The 23139-nt window shown below is 39.1% G+C and overlaps 1 protein-coding gene across 1 annotated transcript; it reads left to right on the forward strand.

Annotated features, from left to right (window-relative positions):
• Window positions 1-2061: 2061 nt before the first annotated feature.
• Window positions 2062-22689, forward strand: gtf3c3 (general transcription factor IIIC, polypeptide 3). The gene is made up of 19 exons (XM_068590769.1): window positions 2062-2336; window positions 2815-2890; window positions 6146-6492; window positions 6593-6716; window positions 6806-6997; window positions 8488-8653; window positions 8796-8943; window positions 9702-9873; window positions 12410-12510; window positions 12677-12848; window positions 16096-16296; window positions 17534-17637; window positions 17730-17856; window positions 18957-19182; window positions 19297-19351; window positions 19524-19659; window positions 20609-20733; window positions 20861-21013; window positions 21663-22689. The coding sequence occupies exons 1-19, from the start codon at window positions 2160-2162 to the stop codon at window positions 21783-21785; spliced, it is 2925 nt and encodes a 974-aa protein (XP_068446870.1). The 5' UTR covers window positions 2062-2159; the 3' UTR covers window positions 21786-22689.
• Window positions 22690-23139: the final 450 nt, after the last annotated feature.

Consider the following 23139-nt stretch of genomic DNA (forward strand, 5'->3'; position numbering starts at 1 on the left):
ATAGCCTATGATAGGCATTTTATTCAGAGGTTTAAACAATGGATTCCATACGGAATAACAGCAATATGCACAGTTATTAAAGATTGAAGTGTGATGAGTTTCTAGAAGCTGAAATACAAATACTCACAAAATAACCACGACCACTTCAGATATCTACAATTAAGGGACTTTTTTTGACAGAGATATCAAACACAAAATTAACTTGGGATGGGATAAAAAAAATGGGATAATTAGAACCATAATAGGAGCTTACAATGCAAAGAAATATATAAACATATCAACCTTATATCAAAGTCAGATGGAAAAATTAGGAAATACAACATTTGACGTAAAACTGAAATGGTACACGGAAATTGGTGTGGATATTACAGAAGATGATGGTCAAATATTCGGAGGATACAACATTCCTCAACATCTTCATGAACTTAAAGACAACACTGTTGGAAAAATATCAGATTCTTTATTACTCCCCAAATTACAAACAAATTTCTATCTACTGTTCAACCATGTTGGTGGAAATGTCGGGCAGTAAATGTAAACCACTCACATGTACTTTGGCTATGTATGAAAATTGTACAGTTCTGGGGAAATGTCCATAAGGTTATTGTGAAAATTTTGGGCCCAAGTCCTGTATTTTTCTTTACTTCTGTAATAATACAGACGATATTGTCTTAAGGGAAGACAAGTATCTGCTGAAAATTTTGCTAGCAGCCTGTAATAAGGCTATTACTAAGATATGGTACAAAATAGAACCACCATCACAATATGGATGGTTGAAAATTGTGCATATATGTTTTCTGTTTGCGGTGAAAAGGTAAAAAATAAAGTAATAAAAAAAGAAAATAAATAAAACTGCATGTGATGTTGACTTTGCGTGTTTGTTTTTCCTTTTTATTGGTCTTCAAACAGATCACAACTCAGAAACTGATGACATCATCACCCACATAACACATTTTTTTAGTTTCTTTGCTGTAACAGTCGAACGATGGCAAAACAAAACTGTTGAAATATGTGTAAAATAACCAAACACTACCTTGCTTCACCAATGTGCAATATCTGATACATGTTGTACCTAGCCTATTTATTAGTTATTTAACACTTTAAAAAAAATAATTGTTTAATCTTTTGTACATATGTATAGTGTTTTCGTATTTTTTAATCTCTTTCTTATTCTTAGTGTGTTTGTATTTCCACTTACTGTTGACTCAGAGAGCCCTGCACAAAAAATTCCAATGTATCTGGACTGTTGGTCTCGGCACAAATGGCAAAATAAAAACCTTGAATCAATTTTTTTTTTTTCTATGTTAAAGTTGTTTTTGGGGTGGGGGTCAGTTCCGATGCCAGGGCCCTGGGAGAGAGGGTTGTATGCTGGAAAGCCCTCAGTTAATTGTAATTGTCTCACCCAAAAGGACACATTTTCAGAGTTAAATTCAATTAATGACATTGATTATAACGGATTTGGCTGGTTAGAGTTAGGCAAGTATACAACTTGACCATATGCTAGAGTACTTGAAGTTTTCCTCAGTGATCATATACATTTATACAAGTCAATCTCTAGCCTATATTTTTAGCTAGAATATACATAACGCATGTCAGCAATTGAGCAAGAGTGACCGTAAAATGATCTATAAATTTAAAATAACGGCTTTATTTCAAAATGAATGCTAGACATTTCAACAGAGATTCAGCTAGCTAACTAACAAGGTTAGTTGCAAGGTGTAAATGCTAACTTAATTAATCGACGAACAGAGCAAGTACCGGTATAAAGTACAATTATACAGACATAACTTTATACAATTTGGAAAATGGCGCCACCTCCTGACAATAACATGAATAAATAAATAATAAAAAATTCATAAATAATAAATTCATCCCTCTTTAATATTATTAATTATCATGAACAGTTTGATGACTGGTTCGTTATTGATAATAAATATGTGCTGAATAATCAAATGCATGTAGAGTAGTACCGGCTTGGCGTTAACGTGAGTTCGTGACCCTTTCCTTTTTTCTCGACGCCAACCCCGGTAGTGTTTTCATGTCACGTGACTGCAGTTCACCATGCTGGGGTTTGTTTTCAGCGTCATTTAAATTGCTGCAGTTCGTCACGAGAATGGTTTCTCTTAACAGTTGATATTCTGTTGCAGCTGTAGTGTGATATGATGCATTTAGTCTGTAAAAGCACATCTCGTGCCCCGCCAGTCAGCCCACAGACACAGACCGAGCCACGTGAAGAGACAGATATGTCTGGTTTTAGCTCTGAGCTGATAGACTACCTGGAGGGTCGGATCACTTTTGAGGAGTTTGACCAGCGTAGGGATGAGCGCAAAGCCAAGGTAATCACAAATTATGGATATAGGAACGAGTTAACGTTAGGTAAACCATGCAAAACCCCACAGCCTATAAGCATAGTAATTTAGCATCGCTAAAGTATCGCGCTATGGCGGAAGCTGTTAACACTACAACGTCTTCAATTTATTTTCGTTATGCTATGTTTGTTGAACAGTCGACTAGTATACTTACACGTGCGTTAGCTCACGGTATTACATATGTATTATTTGTTGTTTAGGCAACATAAAGTCGACATTTTGGATCTCAAAGTCAGTTAACAGCTCGCTAGCTAAACCACAATTTAGAAGCAGAGCTACGTTAGCATAGCTAACACAGGTGTATCACTTTCCACCTGATGCTGGTTTAACATTAGCTTCACTACGACAATATCGCAACGCGACGGTTGTGTTTAGATTGAAACTTCTGCTATAAAATGTGCATTGCTGTTTAGGTAACTTAACACAACGTCCTTTCCTCTCTCAGGAGTCATCAGTATCAGCTGACGGTGTGGAGGATGATGCTCAGCCCTCTACATCTGCACAACTCCCGGGAAACATCGGTAAAACTGCCCTTCTTCTTCTTCTTCTTCTTCTTCTTCTTGCTTTTTATAGCGGTTGGCAAACAACTTTCGGCAGCATTATCGCCACCCACTAATCTGGTGTGTGGACTAAGTAAATACCTCTCTAATACAACCCCAAACGAAAACCAGACAAAGAACACACAAACATCAATTAAAAATAATAAAAATGTTTAACTCTATCAAATTCTAACCTTAACCTTGTAACCTCTAAATATTCCAGAAGCCTTTCCCAACATTTATCACTACAGTGTTTCTTTAGCACATTCATTATACTTCCATCACACATCTCTCTTAGACCATTTTGGCGCTGGCTCGTATCTCTGACAGACCAATTACACATTTTCCACTGTTTCTTCTACCCCACAGAACTTACACTTCCAATCATTATGTTTTTTAGTAATATAGAGGGAACTAACAATTCAGCCCCGTATGGCCATTCCTTATCCCTGTCCCCTGCCCTCTCCTCTTTTCTACTCCGTCCACTCGCTCCTGCACTCCCCACCAATGGTTTATTTTTAAACAGATATCTTCCTTTGCTCCTCCTCTTCCATTCATTCTGCCCACTCTTTAGCTTCTGTTCTGCTTATACTATAATAGATTAACCATATTTCTAACACTCTTCAGTGCCCGTTTTGCCGCTCCATCCTCCCACATGGGCCGTGACCCACACAAAATGAACCGTCACCCTCATTTGATTGATTCTGTACAATATTTGCAGAATCTCATAAAGTATATCCTCTCTACTTCTACAGTGTCAAAATGTTAAACTAGTTAACATAAATCACATGCAATCACCACTTTTACTCGCCTAACGTCCTCCAACGACTGTAATGCCTTAACTATGCCCATCATCTCACATATAAACGCAGATAAGTCATCATTCAGTCTTTTCCCACACTCATACTCAAATTCTGGGATTAGTGCTGCTGCTAATGTTCTTCTAGTAATCAGGTCTTTAGACCCATCTGTATGAATTTGAATATAATTGATGAACCTCTTCCTTATGTATGACTCCACCATCTTACAGCTACCCCCACATTCCTCTCACCCGTTCTAGGAGGCCAAGATCTATTACAGGCTGAAGCAGTAGACATGGAGGAATACTGCTGGAGAATACTTCCTAATCAATATACTCAATTCCCTAGCCTTCTCCTTAGCCCCCAACCAAAATCATAAAAACACGGGACGAGATGTTAAAAAACTGTCCATTGTGCCAGTAGATGGTATGCACTCACATGAGCTTCGTCGTTTGTGTTTTATCATGTTCCCAGCATGGCTCAATTGCACTTTTTGTTGGATGGTCGTTATGTACTTGAAAACTGACCCAATATGTCATTATTATTTGTGTTCTTCTCAACTCCAATGGCATTTCCCCTATTTCTACCTGCAACGCCGGAACTGATGTTGTTTTAAAAGCCACACTACAAATTCTTAAAGCTGCCGCTTGTACCACTCTAACTTCCCCTATAAGGTTTTGGGCGCCGACCTATGAGTCACACAACCAAGGTTTTAGACGCCGACCTATAAGTCCCACAACCATGTGGTTGTGTAACTTATAAGTCGCCGTCTAAAACCTTATTGGCAGAAGTTAGATGTGGTACATGCGGCAGCTTTAAGAATCTTTTCAGACTCATATATCTTTCAAACCAGACCTGTCAGGTCCCCTGTCTGTTCTCACCTAGCATCTCATTACATTTAAAACCTTTGGGGGGAGGGAGGGATCGAAAAAACTTGTATGAGTCCGTCCTTTTCAGCTCTTAACCATATAAATACATTTTGACCTCTGTTCCAATTTTCTTCCTTGTAAAGAAAAGGGTATTTGTTTTTTCCACTGAAGATTTATATCCCCAATCCAATTCCCACCGTTCAACTCTTCTGATTGTTTCACAACATATTCCTCTCTCTTTTCCACAATCATATTCATTCCACACTCCTTTGTGGTGTTCCGTTGTCAACCAAACGGCAGGCCGACAAACACCTTCCCACTCTTACTATCAAGAAAGCGACCCAACAAAAATTGTTTAACCCATCTGAACATTTTACCCAATATTCCTAATCTTTTAATTTTGATCAATAACCCCTCTTTCCATAGTTAATCATATGCTTTTTCCACCTTGAAAAACACTGCTACTACTACCTCCTTATTCACGTATACCTTTCTCGCCTCTGCTTCTGGACATACTATTGGATCCATTGTTCCCCCTCCTTCCACTTTGATATTTTGATCTAAGATTCCAAATAATGTTAGTTTATCTGTGACCATGCGCACCATGATCTAACACATGTGGGAAGTCAGTGCTATTGGTCTATAAGTTGCTGGATTAGTGGGATATTTTCCTGGTGTCCTGATGGGTACTATAACTGCTTGTTTCTAAAGTCCTGGTTACCTGGCTTCATTGATGCCAAACTTTATTATACAACTCCAGAATCACCTCTAATCCAAAAATCAAACAGATAGGTCAACATAATATTGCATATCTGATCTTTACCTGGAGCAGTTAGACCTGAGTTACTTATGGCCCTTTTTAATTATTCCAAAGTGAAGGGAGCATTAATTGCATCCTTACTCTGATCATCTGTTTCTAACAATTCTTTATTTGCTTCCCTAGTTATATATCTCTCATTAGACCCCTCCTCTGACATATTACCCGAACTATGGACCTCCACCAAATAAATGGTAATGGGCCTGTTCAGCGCTTTTCTAGTCTTTCGACCACTCAAAGTGCTTTAACACTACATGACATCATTCACCCATTCACACCTGCTCACACACTGATGGGAGGAGCTACCATGCAAGGTGCCACATCAGTATTATCAACCATTCATACACCATAGGTGCAGCTACGAGAGCAATTGAGGGTTAAGTGTCTCGCTCAAGGACACATCGACATGGGCTAGCGGAGCCAGAGATCAAACCGCCGATCCTCTGATTGAAGGACGACCCTGCTCACCGCTGAGCCACAGCCACCCCCAAATACCCACCTTTCTGCTGAATCTTCTGATCCCACACTACTTCCACTTCCAACTCTACAGAAAATGGGTTTAAGGATCACTTCCCAAAGTATAATAACTTATTTCTGTAATCATTTTAGTTATATTAATTTTTTTAAGCAAAATTATCCACTCCTTTTAATATATAAAATGTGCATATTTGCTGATATATTTGGGCTATATAATGGTAAATTGAATATTATTATTATTGGACTATGGTCCAATACTCTACCCTCCTTTCAGAAGAGGGAGTTAGCCCGGGGGTCCAGCAGGCCTTTGCCTCCATGTTGGGAGAAATGCCAGAACCACCATCTTCAGATGAGCATGAGGAGGGAGAGGACGACCGCTTAAGCTATGTTGATGATGAAGAGGATAAGAACTACAGGGCGGAGGAAGAGGAGAAGGTGAGGATGGAGATGGAGGAGACAATGAAGAGGCAGAAGCGCCGGAGTGAAGGAGCAAGAGAACGGAGGGCCAGGAAAAAGAGAGAGTTGGAGGAAGAGGAGGAGGACGCGGAGGAGGATCCGACGGTGGGGGATGTATTTGAGCTGGAGATGGAGCTGAACCGAGAAAACAAGAAGATGATGAGGGTGAGGAGGGGAGGTGGCGGCGGCGGCAAAAGTGTGTCAATTGGTTTCCAATGTGTCAATTGGTTTCCCATGTTTGTTAATTTAGTTTGTGATTGTCTAGGAGCGACGTCATCGCAGCAAGCTGCCCCGAGCTCTGAGAGGCTTGATGGGAGAAGCCAACATCCGTTACGCCAGGGGAGAAAAAGAGGACGCCATCTTGATGTGTATGGAGATCATAAGACAGGGTATGAAACAATGTTGTGTGGGTTTTTTGAGCTATCAATTCTTTCAATTTATCACGTATCTAAATTCAAGTTTTCCCCCTGTCGGCCAGCTCCTTTGGCCTATGAGCCTTTCTCCACATTGGCCATGATCTATGAGGATGAAGAAGACATGGACAAGGCACTGCAGTTTGGTCTGATTGCTGCCCACCTAAACCCTTCAGACTGTGAGGAATGGATCAGACTTGCAGAAATGTCTCTGGAACAGGACAACATCCGACAGGCCATTGTCTGCTATTCAAAAGGTCAGTCTTGACACTCAGAAGTCAAATATTATATATATATATATATATATATATATATATATATATATATATATATATATATATATATATATTAGGGCTGGGCAAGTTAACGCGTTAATATTGCTTTTCACTCGATTAACAGCGTTAATTACTTGATCATGCGTTAACTGCATTTAAAAAATAAAAACTTTTAACTTTGAAGTCGAATAACTTTGGTCCGCCTTTGCACCGTAGCACAATAGCATTACCAGACTATTTGCCGACTTAAGCCTGACGTGAAAGCACGTATTTTTCTGTAGTTTCTGTCCTCAACGAGCACCACGCGAGCGAGTCGCCTCACAAAGCGGTCAGACTACCTGCAGCTCGCGCTGCAAGCTCAGCAGACCCGGATTGAACATTAATCGCGCAAAGCCACCGCTGATACCTGTCAGCATTCCTTCACATCTCCACCTCATTCAACCAGACATCAGTGCACTTGTTCAAGACAACACAGACTGGACTTTTTTCACTGAGTAAGAAAAACTGAACAAAAGACATGAAAAGCACTTATTGCTTTTGTATAGAGTTAATTAATTGCTGGTCTTTAACATACATCTTTAACTTAAGCAACAGACTGAACATGGACAAAAGAAGGAGTGGTTTGTCCCTCACAGGGACCCTTACTATTAAACAGTACCTGTTCAGAAAAAAATATTTATAAACTACATTTGGATGTTAACATATGTTATGGTAAGGAGGTTCCGACCGCTTGTCGAAGTTGTATCTGTGTAAAAAAAAAACTAATATTTGGTACTGAAAATATTTTCAAGATAACAATAATGTGCCATCACATTGTATCAGTATTAGTGGCTGCAATGAGCCTGCTTTGCTATACAAATATTATTTAAATGAGGTTGTAGATTTGATACGGCCGCTCTGACTTCATGCTCAATGTTGATCTTAGATCTGTATTCTGTTTTAAGCTAATAAGCAAAAATAATTATTGTAATTGTGAAAATTACGTTATAAAATAGTTATAACTATTTTCACTGCATTACCTTGACGAGGAACCATACTCCATTGACAAAAACAGTAATTTCTACCTTGCCAAACACAGGAGTTGCTGCTCAATCTCTGCCACAATCTGTTAGTTTGTGTTATTGTGTAACTTAAGAGTTTAGATTCAACAAATTCACACAATAGCATAAACAAAATAACTAGAAGAGGCAGTGGGAAACTAAAAACATTGGTGACTAAATTATGTTTCAGATGGTTTTACTGATTTACATTACTTTTACCCACAAAGTAACGTAGGTGCTTTTTACTGTTATTGTCTTTAATACATCATACTACACAACTTTGTAGCTAACTTTGTCCTTTCACGACTATGGTACATTTTTTCTTGTTCCAAAGAAGCTTCTCCTCCACCATATTTTACTATGCATTAAACAGTACGATGATGTATGATGAAAATAGTTGTTCGCATTATTCCTATTCCCTCTCTACTGCAGCAATTAAATACGACCCCACCAACGTGCGCTACGTGTGGGAGCGCTCCGGCCTCCACATGCGTCTGGGCGAGCACAAACAGTGCATGGATGGCTACCGCAGGATCCTATCACTGCTGCCGATGGAAGACGGAGACCACTTCATGCAGCTCTCCAAGGACATGGCCAAGTACATTACACACAAACCAGACAAGGTCCACAAATGCATCCATGAATGCCGGGCCCTAACACAGTTTTTATGAATACAATGTCAGGACTGTAGTGTCAGGGCTGTAGGTTCCTACAAACATCTCTGTCTGTGTCCTGTTCAGGAGTTACTATGAGAGTAACGACTTACCCTCGGCTCTGGGTGTAATAGAGGAAGCTCTGGAGCGACATCCCAGCCTGGTCAGCGATGATTTCATTAACATGGCAGCTGAGCTCTACATCGCCAACCGCCAGTACAACAAGGCCTTGCAGGTAGACCTCTCTGGGTTTGTGGGCAGAGATGCTCGTTCTTGTCTTATCGGCCGTGGTTACACACTTCAATGCGACCTGTTTGATCAGATAGTTATCATATATATATATATATATATATATATATATATATATATATATATATATATATATATATATATATGTATATGTGTATATGTGTGTATATATATATATATATATATATATATATATATATGTGTATATAAATATATATATGTATATGTGTGTATATATATATATATGTGTATATAAATATATATATGTATATGTGTGTGTATATATATATATATATATATATGTGTATATGTGTGTATATATATATATATGTGTATATAAATGTATATGTATGTATATGTATATGTATGTATATGTATATATATGTATATGTATGTATATGTATGTATATGTATATATATGTGTATATATATATATGTATATAATAGTGTTTTCATCATTGAATTATTTGTGACAGTCACATCATTTACATATACAAACAAGGCCAATTCATTTTTAAATGCTATAGGAACAGGAGGTGTCCACACCTCGGTGTGGCTGATGGATCATCACAATGGGAGCAGGATTTTTGATTGTACGGACTTGACATTTAATGTGTCCTTCTTGTGTGATCGAATGACAAAGATCGCATAGAAAACACAGGTGTAATTCAGCTTTAAAGATAGAGCAAAGGAAATATGTAATTTGTATTACTAAATGATTATCATTTGTGTGTGTTTTCCCAGGTCTTAGTCCAGTTTGCAGGTATTGTTTTGGTAAAGGATGAATCCAAATCGGGATGTGAGGATCCAAGACAAGAAGAGAGAGTGGCAGAGGAAACGGCTGAGGAGCAAGACGAGAAGAATGAGGAAGACACAAAGTCGAAGACTACGAAGGAAATAGCTGTTGAAGACAACGGTGAGTAACTGTTTGAAAAAAACGTAAATCTTGATGCAGATATTTCCCTTTTCTTTAAACTTACATTGCGATACTGTGCAATACAATATAAAGTTCTTGGCACAAACTGAACTGAAGAACTGATTAGATGTTTTTGGTTAAATGTGGACTCAAAAAGACATTGTTTTAGCCATAACTCAAGAATTAGTTTGCTAAATATGACAAATGTCTAATATTTAACCTATTCAAGATAAAATAAGGTGATCCGGAAATGGCAGTAAAAATCACCTGTTGTGGATTTGGTTGACAGTTTGGGAAACACTAGTTTAATCAGAAGTCTTCAGGTTCAACTTGTATTTTCTGGTATCACAGAGGTGCCCACTTTGACAAAATGAACAACATAACAGAGTTATAGCACATTCAATGAATATGACAGAAATTATTCATATAATGCAGTGGTTTCTTAAACCTTTTTTGTTACGACCCACTTTTTCGAGGAAGAAAAATGTTCTTGCCCCACCGCCCCAACACAATTGTAACGAAATGTTCCATGCAGAATCTTTATTGAAATAACTTTTTGTGACTTTCTCTGTGATTAGAATAAAGAAAATTGCAATCCCTTTTGAGTAAACCAGATTGCTCTATCAAACATAAACAAATAACATGTGCAATCACTTTGTTACAACAATGCAAAAAGTTCTATCTGTGCAAAAAATAACTAATATTTGGCACTGAATATATTTTTAAAATAAACGAGTGTGAGCCATCATGTTGTATCAGTATTAGTGGTTACAATGAGCCAGCTTTTCTCTACAAATCATTTTTAAATGGGGTTGTAGATTTTATACGGCCGTTCTCAATTAATACTCAATGTTGAGCTTAGATCTCACGGCGATCTCACAGAGATCAGCTTTTGGCAAAAATTCCAAGAATCCGCGAGTCACTCATGGGCAAGCGTAACCTGTAAACATTTCCACGAAAGTACAGGCATTTCGCCATGTATTTATTATTAATGACGTTTTATGTCAGTGTACTTTGGATTTTTGGAGTTCATGGGAAGTGGTAGTCCTGAAACTACAAGGTAGCCGGTTCGATCCCCTGTTCTTCTGTTCGTCGAAGTGTCCTTGAGCAAGACACTGAACCTTAATTACTAAGGATGGGTAAAATGCAGAAAATAATTTCGCCACTGTGAGATTAGTAAAGGATTTTTTAAAAAAAAGAAATCTGCATTCCCCATGCATAACTTTTTTCTTGCATGAAAGCTCCTTTGAAGTCCTCATTCTGCCTGAACTGTCTCCAACAATTTTACAAAAGAACAGTGCCTGCACTCTTTTCCAGCTACTAAACAAGCTTAGCCCACTAGACCAGGGCCCTATTCCATGTACGTGGTTCAACAAAGCCGATCAAATGTCCTGTTATCCAGCTTAACCTAACGAGATGATTGACTACAGGATATGTCGGTTCCACGAAGGTGGATCCTCCCTTAAACGTCTCGTTCATTCTAACCAGACGTCAGTCCTCAGGATAATTAACTGTGCCCGCTCCTCTTCAGAAGGGAGAAAAGGCAAATGCCAAATTCGCGATGTTCTCTTTTTAAAATAGCAAAGAAATTCAGATAAAGAACATCTCTTTTCTCTGCTGACGAGCAGAAGATGACCATGACTACATATGATGAATTTAAGTCCATAGTCATGACAAAATCTAATGGTGCTTTCACATTCAAAGCATAGCTAATATTCGCAACACTTCCTGTTGTGAATGCAGCGTAACGCCGCGTAACACAAGTCACTTCAGCCGTGCCTCATCACCCAAATCAATCAGATTATATTTATTTAAATGTGCCTGCTGGTGGTAGTATACAAATTTGTATATTCGTATGAGGATACTGTATGCGCATACTATGTACTATGTATGTGTATGTATGTATGTGTGTGTTGATTACCATATAACTAGGAGTTTGAATAGATGGATCAGTATGTATATATTATTCATAATCAGAAATTCAATCAATTGAAGCAGTGATAAGTATTCTTATCTTGAGTCCACCTTAATCATGTTATACAATATTATTATCTATGGTGTACTGTAACACTGTCTTATAATTATGAGTGCTTTCAACACATCCATAAGTTTCTTAAGCGCTAAATAAACGTTTCGATCAGCACAGCATGCAGCGGCTTTCACCATGTTCTCCACATCGCCGACACTTTACAAACATGTACCACTCGCAAAAAAGCGAGCTGTGGCCCTGCGCTTTTTTTTTACACAATGTATAATTATGTAGCAAGAACATATGACTCATATTTGCTTCAAAATGTGAACAATTTAAAAACCATACAATCAAATAGAGCTTTGTTTTGAACTTTTCTTCATAATTGACCCTTTGTTAAGAGTTATTTTCTCATTGTGGAAATGTAGTCTGGTCTTCACGCCTTTGCAAATCTTCTCACACTTCCCACACTCCTCTCCACCAAAGAAGCTGTCATCATAATTGTTTTTTGTTTTTTTTTGGAGCATAGGAATGCTGATTGTGTGTGTTGTGTGTCTGTGTGTCCAGATGAAATTAAAGATGTACATGTACCAGACAGTGTTCCAGTGGACCTTAGGGCCAAGCTAACTGTTTGCCTCATACACCTGCATGTCGACACACCCCTGGAGGTAAACGGAACTTAAAATATTTTATTAGCAACATACTTGCATCATTTAGAAAATCTAATTTAAGCTTAAAATATTGATTTCTATCAGTGAGTTTTAACTTTTTTTTTGGAGAGTAAAAATGGATACAACACATCTGTCTCAATCGCTCTGACCCACCCACCCACAGGGGCTAGTGTCATCGCTGATGGAACAGAATCCAGAGGAGATTGGTGACTTGTACCTGGACATAGGTGAAGCCTACCTGGAGGAGGGCGAGTACATGACTGCTCTGCCTCTGCTATCTGCCCTCGTCATATCCGAGAAGTACAATCTGGCTGTCGTCTGGCTTCGACACGCAGGTACGGCCAACAGAAAGCAAAAGTTCACAATTTATATATACACGATGTATACAAATGATCAAATATCTAACGTATCAAAGTCTATCAAAGCTACTATCTTAGACTTCTCTGCATAGTCTCCTCCCCCTCAAACATACATAGCCCCCAACCCACTCACTCACAATTTATATACGGGGTTCGCTATCTACTGGCTATGTTAGCCCCCTGCACAACGCCCTTACTGGCTTCTGGCTATGTTAGCCTGCACAACACGCCCCCTCCCTCCATCCAATTTTTTCTTGTTTTTTTAATTTTTCTTTTGGACAATCTTTTTTTAATAGTGTGTGTATGTATATATTATGTTGTGTGATGTGTCGAGCTACTTGGACCTTGAATTTCCCTTTGGGGATCAATAAAGTAATTATCTATCTATCTTATCTAACGCTGACAGCTAGTGTTTCAAAACGGAACTGCAGGCCAAAATCTAAATAATGTTGAGAGGTGTCTCTTCCCAACCCTGTCTCCTAAAAAGACCGCCTGCCTGAAAGTGCCAGTAACGGTCCACATACAAACATCTTAACTGTACTGTTCAGACAGAAATGTTGTCATACGTCAAACACAAACGTACTAGTACAGTTAAGATATTTGGATGTGGTCAGAAATGTTCTGAACACATACGTATCAGTCACAATTTGGAACACCGGAAGTTGTGGCTCTTTCCACTTGTTTGAATACGTTTCACGTCACTGTCAGCCTGCAGCTGATTTGACCACGGAGATGATCTGAGTGTCTGCCCGGTGCGACGCAGGTAGTTACCGGCACCTTCGGGCAAGCGGTCTTCAAAGTTTACCTTGGTTGCTAGGTTGAGGACATTGAGATGACACAAGTGCAACATTATGCTTTTGAAATGGCGAGCAACAATATGAATTGATCAGCTAATGTTTTTTAGTTTTTAGAAAAATTATAAACCAGCTAATGTTTGCTTTTTAATAACTATGTCTACTACTCTCCAGACCCTGTTCAAGGGATACTTGTCATTTCAGTATGTGCAGCCTCCCCGTCATCGTATGCTCGTGGCTATTGGCTCCAGTGGCTGGAGCTTCCAGCAGCTGGAGCTTCCAGCAGCTGGAGCTTCCAGCAGCTGGAGCTTCCAGCAGCTGGAGCTTCCAGCAGCTGGAGCTTCCAGCAGCTGGAGCTTCCAGCAGCTGGAGCTTCCAGCAGCTGGAGCTTCCAGCAGCTGGAGCTTCCAGCAGCTGGAGCTTCCAGCAGCTGGAGCTTCCAGCAGCTGGAGCTTCCAGCAGCTGGAGCTTCCAGCAGCTGGAGCTTCCAGCAGCTGGAGCTTCCAGCAGCTGGAGCTTCCAGCAGCTGGAGCTTCCAGCAGCTGGAGCTTCCAGCAGCTGGAGCTTCCAGCAGCTGGAGCTTCCAGCAGCTGGAGCTTCCAGCAGCTGGAGCTTCCAGCAGCTGGAGCTTCCAGCAGCTGGAGCTTCCAGCAGCTGGAGCTTCCAGCAGCTGGAGCTTCCAGCAGCTGGAGCTTCCAGCTGGGTGACACAACTTTCACTGGCAAATGAGCGAGAAGCTCTAGACACTTTCCTTACTAGTATCAGTAATACATTAAGGTGTACTAACCTTAGCTGTAGCTCAATGATTACCTGTCCTGGAGAAAATTATCCAACTCGCCATCTGTCTTAAAATTCTTCTGGGCTCTAAACTGTCTCCATCCTTCAAATGCATCTCCTTGAAATCTTCATAAAACGATGAAGATGTCAAGGCCTTTTAGCTCAGCTAAATCTCCTTGGCATCTTCATAAAAAGATGAAGATGCCAAGGTTTTTTAGCTTAGCGAGACCGTAGCTCAGCAACTATATTTCTCTTGATCCAGTTTTTTGCTTGCTTGCATTTCTGATGCACACTATTTGCCTGCCAGTGTGTTTCATGTCTGGCATAAGTAGGCAGTGGGCGGGATCACACAGGCCAAAATGAAAACTGATGAATGAATGAATGCTACTGCCTCTAGAATTGTTGTCGAAGAAGCCAGTATTTCAACAAGGCGTGTTTCCTTAATATCTGATATATTGTTTGAATGTTATTATCTAATACAGTACATATTGTTTTTTTGTTTTTTTAATGAAGTAAGAGTGTCAAATTGAACATTTTTATTTTCAGGAAGAGTCTAATAGTGCGTCCACAGCGAATGCGGCAAAAATTTTCTCGGCGCGCGTCAAGAAAAAGTGTGTGTACACTAAAAGCAGCATGACTAATCGCGGCTCCACAAAGGGGGCGTGGCTTATCTCTGCTGCTTTTCTCTGGTAAAAGAACAATCTTTTTCGTTATAGATTATAGATGAAATAACCACTAGGATCTGCATTATACTTGTTGTGGAAGTCACAAAACCGTCGGGACATCAACTCCATCGTGGCTGGGTTCATAATAGTATCCGTAGTCCAACAACAGCCTGAATAAAGCCGCTTTCAGCGCTCGTTCCGGAGGACCAGCAGCAGTTTGATTCAGCAGCAGCAGGACGGCGGTGACGAGTGGAACATCGCAACGCTGATTGGCTGGCGCAACTATGACTCTCTCGTTTATGCTGCCGGAGTTGGGATATTTCAACTCGCGTGTCGACCCAAGTTCGCCCCGCGGCCAACGGGCTGTTCGTGCTGCCTAAACGCGTCTCACGCGCTGCCCGCTGGAAAATATGCATCTACGCAGCTTCTACGCAGCTGTGCATTGACTTTGCATGTAATCTCGACGCGGGTTAAAATCATGATGCGTTCGCTGTGAATGCATCTTAAGCTTCAAGCCTCTGGGTGTTTTTTGTCGATAGTTTAACAGCACACAAATGTGAACATTCAAAAATGATCATATTGTTGAATCAACCCCTTTCTTCCATTATAACCTTTATTAAAGAGGATTTATTGCAGGCCTGTTGTATTAGATTGCATTTGTTTTTAGATAGCTGGACTTAATAAACTGGCAACTGAATGTTTATTTAAATGTTTTGACTTGAATGACTTTAAAAGCTCCAACTAGATGGTTCAAAAATATAAGAATTATATATATATATATATATATATATATATATATATATATATATATATATATATATATATATATATATATATATATATATATAAATAATAATAATAATAATAATAATAATAACAATAACCGGGTGCAAGACTGGATTTGAAATTACCTCCTCAATTTTGCTCTAATTAGATCAAATGACATAAACCACTGTTAAACAAGCACCTTCATCACTTGTCCCACAGAGTGTCTGAAGGCGCTGGGCCACATGGAGGCAGCGGCAGAGAGCTACAGTAAAGTGGTGGACATGGCTCCGCAGCACCTGGAGGCTCGGCTCTCCCTGGCTACCCTGCAACAGCAGCTGGGCCGGCCCGAGTGCGCCCTCAAGGCGCTCGAGTCCATGTACGACAGCGAGACGCTGGCACAGGACTCGTCAGCGGCACAAAAGGAAAGTGTTTTTTTGTTTTTTTTTTGTATGAGATAACAGGAGCCAAGCATCTTCTGATATATCCTTCTAAAGAGGCCTTGAATACTGCATTTTATCAATTTTACTTCCACTAAATTATTAATATGAAAAACTTATGAAAGCCCATCTCTAACAAGGGAAGAAACAAACAAAGGCTTTGCTAAAAATATGAAGGCTCAAGATAAACCCAAATTATGACATACTAATAAAGATTTGTATTTACTAGGGCAGGGCGAATTAGCGCGTTAACGCAAGATTAATCTGGCAATCCTTTAACGGCGTTAACTATTTGATCATGCGTTAACTGCATGTTTTTGTTTTTTTTGCATTGGGAAGCGATTTTGCATATCGCTTTAAATCTCTCCAGATGTAGTTCAGACCTAGGCAGCTTACGGCTCTTCCAGTACGGCCCGTGTGAGGTCAATTAAACATGAAAAATAAATAAATAAGATGCAGCTATGAATTAAATAAAAGGACACTGTTTAGTGCACTTGTTCAAGCCAACACAGACTGGACTTTTCTCATTGAGGAAGAAAAACTGAACTGAAAAATATGAAAAGCACTTATTGCTTTTGTATAAAGTTAATTCATTGCTGCTCTTTAACATACATCTTTAAGGTAAGCAACAGACTGAACATAGACCCAAGAGGGAGTGGTTTGTCCCTCACAGGGACCCTTACTACTGAACAGTACCTGTTCAGAAAAAGAAAAAAAACGGATTTATAAACTATACATACATGTATGTATGTTAACTTGCTCTTGCACCGGAGTGCTGTTATATTGTTCTGATAACATTACTTTAAAATAAAAGCGTGCAATACACTAGTTTTTACTTCATTGTTGAATTTGGCGCATAATGCAATTAATCGAAGACAAATCATGCGATTAATCAGTCCCCAGCCCTAGTATTTACCAAACCTACAAATTATCTCGACCAGACTATTGATTGTTTTATACTAAATTCACTTTCATATTTTACTAAATGTAATTAAGCCAGATGTTGTTGTTGTTGTTGTTATTATTATTATGATTATGATTATTATTATTTTAAAGTCAGAAATGTGAATTCATCTATTTTTTTTCCATACCTGCTTAATAAATACTGAACAATTTTAAAAACCTGACTTTAGCTCACCTTGTGTATGGATTTGAAAAAGAGGGCCGATATTGTTTTATCTCTCTGTGTATCCTCATATCTCTATGTATGCTGTGGTTGTAGGAACTAAAGCTGCTGCTGCATCGGTCCACACTGCTGAAGACTCAGGGACAAACACAGGACTACCTGGATGCAATGATCAGTATGATCTCTATGCTACTCAAGGTAACGCACTCATAAATACCCACATGTGTTTCATCTCGGAAGATAATGTGTGATCATGTGAACAGAACAATTGCTTTTTCCCCGTGTCTTAGGTGGCCATGCAGCGAGCAAAGGTGTGTGTGCGTTCTGTAACCGTGTTGGGCAAAAACCACCTGAGACTGGTGAAGGCCATTCTGCCAGAGATCGCTGACCATGAAGCTGCCTATCTGGACAACACTGGTAAGGATATACTATGTGTATGTATTTGTTGGTTGTCTCCTTTTTAAAGTGTAATTTTTTCAAAGACAAATGGAATATATGAGTGCTGTACAGTTTCATTTGATTGGACTGCCACAAAGTGGAGCTATGGAGCTGAAGAGGACTGTCACCTCCCTCACCTGTGGTTGGAGAACAAGGGAGAGATGAAAGTTGTATGATTATTGTCAGAGGAAATATCACGTTTTTCATGATTATTCTTATTAACCAGGGACCGGTTTTTCAAAAGTTTTAATCTGGATCAAACTGATCCAGATTTGGAAATCTCTTTTTCTGCTATCCAGGATCACGCAATCCATCTAATTTTTATGCTGGTTTTTCAAAGCAATGTCGGATTGGATTACTTTGATCTGGATTCAATCTGTTCAGGATTACAAAATCTGGATTACCTGTAATCCAATCAGATTACTTTTGAAAAACCGGCCCCAAATTATTTCAAAAGACCTATAGCTAATGAACTTAAATATTTGTATTATCATCAACTGTCTTCAACTTTTTATAAAGTTATATAAGAAGTGGACATAGTCATGATGTCACTCGTTGGTTTGTGGACTGCTGTTATGAAGCCTTGAGTTTTGTGGATTTTGCCTTTGCCATCTTGGATTACGGCCATTGCCACGTTGGTGTTTTTGCAACCAATAAATAAAAGTTACCAGATTTTGAATGTGGAGGAGAGACATGAGAGACACAGTAAATGTCAGCGACCTGTCAATCGCAGTAAGCCGGCCCTAAAGCATACCACGCTATATGGTCAGTTTGACTCCAAGGGACCATCGTTTACTAAATAAACATCATGATGATTGAGATCATACATCAATGTTCACAATGTTTACTGAGGTAATTAATCAAGTGAGACGTAGCGTCATTTTCTCATAGACTTCAGTACAATCAGATTTCTTTTTTTTTTGCAACCGGAGGAGTCACCCCTGCTGCTCAGCAGAGAAAATGCAAGTTTAAGGCAGTTCCGCATTGGCTTCACTCTTCTAAATCGGAGGTTGCCAACTGGTGTCATTACAATTCATACCGATGGTATACTGATGGCATCATCTTATCCCTGTGCCCAGGTAAAACCAATGTTCTGTCCAAAGAAGACTGGTGGCAGCTGCTGGTGAGCTGCGTGCTGACACTTTCTGAGGTGCAGCGCTACGAGGAGGCTGAGCTGCTGGTCGAGTCTGCCATGGAGTTCTACTCTTTCTACGACAACAAGCCCAGAAGGAAGGAGATGGAGTGCTTCGGCTTGTCCGCCACCATCCTCGACCACAACTACTACAAAGCCTACAACTATATTAGGTAGACTTGCATATACAGCTCCATCAGGCAGAGCATCGGTTTTTCACTTGTTTTGTGACAGTTGTTAAATGTACAGTATGAATTGTCCTCTTTCTGTTTTCCTCTCCTCAATAGATTGATGCTGATGGAAAATGTGGATCGGCCTCAGCTTTGGAATATTTTCAACCAGGTCTGGCTATGTGCTAAGATTTCTCTTTTCCTAAACAAAACTCCTTTAGTGCGCAATATAACACTTTAAAGGAAAAGTTTGGTCCAATTGCCATGTCGTCTTTAAATGTTCCCATTTGTCTGTTCTCGTGAACGTAAGAAGCAAATATCTGAAATGTGTTGTACTCCCTCAGTTGACCATAACCTCCCAACACCAGCGTCACCATCGCTTCTGTCTGCGTCTACTGTTAAAACATCCCGACAACCACGCCTTGTGCGTCCTGTGTGGACACAATGCCATGGTGTCAGGGAGCTTCAAACATGCTCTGGGTAATACACACACCGCACTCCTTATTCTGCATGTTTTATATAATTGAATAGAATAAAAATTCTAAGCTAATTAAGTACATATTTGTTTGAAAACACCTGTGTTGCAGCAGTACAACTACATGATTTAAAATGTTATGCCTGTTTAAAGACAGACTAACAGAACCGCTAGTGTCTGGCAAGTTTCAGGGTTTAAGGAAGGGGTGTTAAACTCATTTTAGTTAAGGTGTCACATACTGCCCTTTTTTATCTCAAGTGGGCCAGACCAGTAAAATCATAGCATAATAACGCATACATAATAACAATATTTTTCTGTTTAAATCATTGGTAAAGGTTTTTGGATGATATACCCTATTTTAAGGTCTTTCTTCAATAAACTAGAAACATAAAGACCAAAAATGCAGACATCAGCCCACTGATTATCTGACTGGGCTTTCCCCACACTTTGTGACGCGTTTGTGACGCCACTTTCATGATGTCACCTATTTTTAAGGACTTGCAACACAATGCCTCGCGGTGAAAAATACAGTAAAATGTCCAAAAACGTTATGCTCCATTTGCAGCTTGTACTACTTCCCTGAATTTAGTCTCAAACGCCTATTTTTCTCCCGACCGACAGCACGGGTCCAGTCCACTCAAACCCGGCCCAGCGCTTCAACGAGTGCGCTAAAAATGTAATTTGCTATAGTGGTGTCTGTCGTGGGGATCAACTCAAGGAACTTCTCAATTGACACTTTCCAATACCTGTATTAAACAATTTAACTATTAACTAACCGATGTTGAAAGAAGGGAGGGGTAGTCCTTAGTCGTAAAAACCTAACGATCAGTGTTTGCATTGCTGCTTTCAGGTAAACTTACTACTTTATTTTTGCTTTAATTTTCCAGAAGTTTGTCATTCATTTTCCATCTGTATTAATCTAACACATTTTGTCTTTCTTTTTTTTTTTTTTAGGCCAGTATGTTCAGGCCTTCCAAACTCACCCCAAAATCCCACTTCACAGCATGTGTGTGGGTCTCACCTTTTTCCACATGGCATCTCAGAAGTTTGTCGCCAAACGACATACACTAGTGCTGCAGGTAGTTTTTTTTGATTATTTTTTTTAGTGTCTCTTGTGTGCTAAAGCACTCCCAATCCCGTCAAAGGAAACCAGAAACATCTGTACTTCCTCTACGCCGTTCTGCCTAAATATATTTGTGTTTTCAGGGTTTTTCCTTTCTTTGGCGGTACGTGGACCTTCGTGGAGTGTGTCAGGAGAGCATGTACAACTTGGGCAGAGCGCTGCACCAGCTAGGCCTTACACATTTGGCAATACATTACTACCAGATGGCACTCACACTGCCTGCTCAGAAACTTGAGGTGTGTATACATACTTAACCATTTATTTCTTCATGTCATCCATTATGCTGTGTTCATACCAAAGATTACATACAAAGTGATTACAAAACACAGCTTGCATTGGCAAGGTGTTTTGTAATCCCAAAATCGTGCCGGGCTTAACTATGTATAAACTATAAGGTACAAACTATAACAATGTTGTTAATTTGATTATTGATGGACTTGCTAGAATGTTAGCTTAGCCTAGCACCAATCGATCCAACCTCCATTTTAGAAAACAAGCATTTTAAGCATTGATTTGGATTGTCGTCTTGCAGAGAGAACTAACCAAACATGAATTTAGACTTAACAAATCTGCATAATTTTAGGTAATTATTTCAGCATCCTTTTTGTCCGTTCAATGCAAATAAATCCCAGCTGAATTGTTTATTTTGGGTTCATATAGCAGTAGTAAACCAGTAAACTGCGTTTAGTTTCCCGGAATATTTGGAACTTTCACAACATTTCTTCCATGGTTGATGGCATAAATAAATGACTTTGTTGATAACGGTTTTCATGGATATAAGTCGCCCCTCTCCAGCGTGAATGATGCAAATAACCAAACAAACATGTGGCTTTTATAAGAGCTTTTCTCTTGTCTGTCCCTCTGCCTCCTTTCACCACCTTGCAGGGTATCCCTGATGATCAACTAGATTTGAGGAGAGAGATTGCCTTCAACCTCTCGCTCATCTACCAGTCTAGTGGGAACATGGAGATGGCCCACCAGCTTATTAAGACACACTGCATTGTTTGAAACAAAAAAGCCTCGTCGTCTCAGCCAATATTTATTGAGACTCCATGTACTGCTTGTACTGCCTTGTAAAAATAGGGAGGACTAAAAAAATAATTGTTATAATTGTAATAATTTATTGAACAAATAACATCTGGAATTCATACAAAAATACATAAATGCATATATATTGATACAAATTCACAAATACATATTTTTTTCATGTATTTCTACATCTGTTATGTACATTTTGTGTTTCTATATTTATTTGTTTGTGTCAAAGGATCCTTTAAGCTCGATGTTGAGCTGATTGACACCTGAGTTTTAGCAGCTGCAAGATCTGCAATTAGGCTGTTAATGGATAGTACCATCTACCTCATCAACATGTAGAGATACAGAAAATAATAAAAGTAGAGAGGTATCAATATCTTTATTATATCATATCGATCTAAATTTTATATATCTTGAATGCATGTAATTCTAGATATATGCATTAATTCCAAATTGAATTAATTATTTGATTCATTAATATTTGTTGTAATTATTTCTGTGTTGATTGATTTTATAAACAAGTAATTTTGTGTCCCCATACAAAAAGCTGTAGTTCAATTTTATGTCTCATCATAACAAAGCAACATTCATGCTTTCATTTCAATTGTGTTGAACATCTAAGGGATTTAATTTTGTCATGGTGTTTATATTTTCACAGCTTTAGACTGTGTGGTCATCAACATTTCATCTACATCATTATCAGTTTTACAGATAGATATTAGGAACTAGTTTGTTTTTTTTCAGTACATGTCAGATTTGAAACTAATGTTGTATTATACATGCACAAAAAAAACCTTTTTTAAACCATAATGCTGTTAAAACAAAAATGTTGTGAAGATGGCACTATTTTTGTTAATTAAACATTGATTGAAAGAAATGAGCATGATGTTACTTTGGTAATGCACTATTGTGCTTGTTTTGTTATTTGTTTTACAGTAATGTGCCAAAAAGATGGATGGACAGACTTTTCCTTTTTGTTGTTGCGCGGATAAGGGCGGTCGGATTAATTGACAAATCCCTCTCTTCTCCTAACCGTCTGCTTCCATCATGTGTCCTCGCTGGGTCACTGCACTCCATCTAGGCCAGGGGCGGGACAAGCCTGGGGAGGGGGGGCAGGGGCAGTAATATTGTTCAAAAACAAAATAATTGTATAGAAACAGCCAATAAATTTAACTACTGAATCCTAATAAGAATTAAAACACGATATAAGTGTATCATATTACTGTATTAATCCTAAAATTTCTGTGTGGATTTAGATAATGTGGTAGAGGTTTAGTATTTTATGTCTGTCTGTGAGCACTTTGTCCCGCGACCCTTGAAGGAACCT

This window comes from Clinocottus analis, unplaced genomic scaffold (genome assembly GCF_023055335.1).
Source record: "Clinocottus analis isolate CAN_PGR_092001 unplaced genomic scaffold, fCliAna1.0.p SCAF_24, whole genome shotgun sequence".
NCBI classification, from domain to species: Eukaryota; Metazoa; Chordata; class Actinopteri; order Perciformes; family Cottidae; genus Clinocottus; species Clinocottus analis.

What these genes read in the sequence shown, in the direction of transcription:
- gtf3c3 (XM_068590769.1), top strand. Translation starts at nt 2,160, where the DNA reads ATGATGCATTTAGTCTGTAAAAGCACATCTCGTGCCCCGCCAGTCAGC. An exon ending in GGGATGAGCGCAAAGCCAAG is followed by an intron (nt 2,337 to 2,814) that starts GTAATCACAAAT and finishes TTCCTCTCTCAG; the next exon opens with GAGTCATCAGTATCAGCTGA. An exon ending in ATGTCGACACACCCCTGGAG is followed by an intron (nt 12,511 to 12,676) that starts GTAAACGGAACT and finishes ACCCACCCACAG; the next exon opens with GGGCTAGTGTCATCGCTGAT.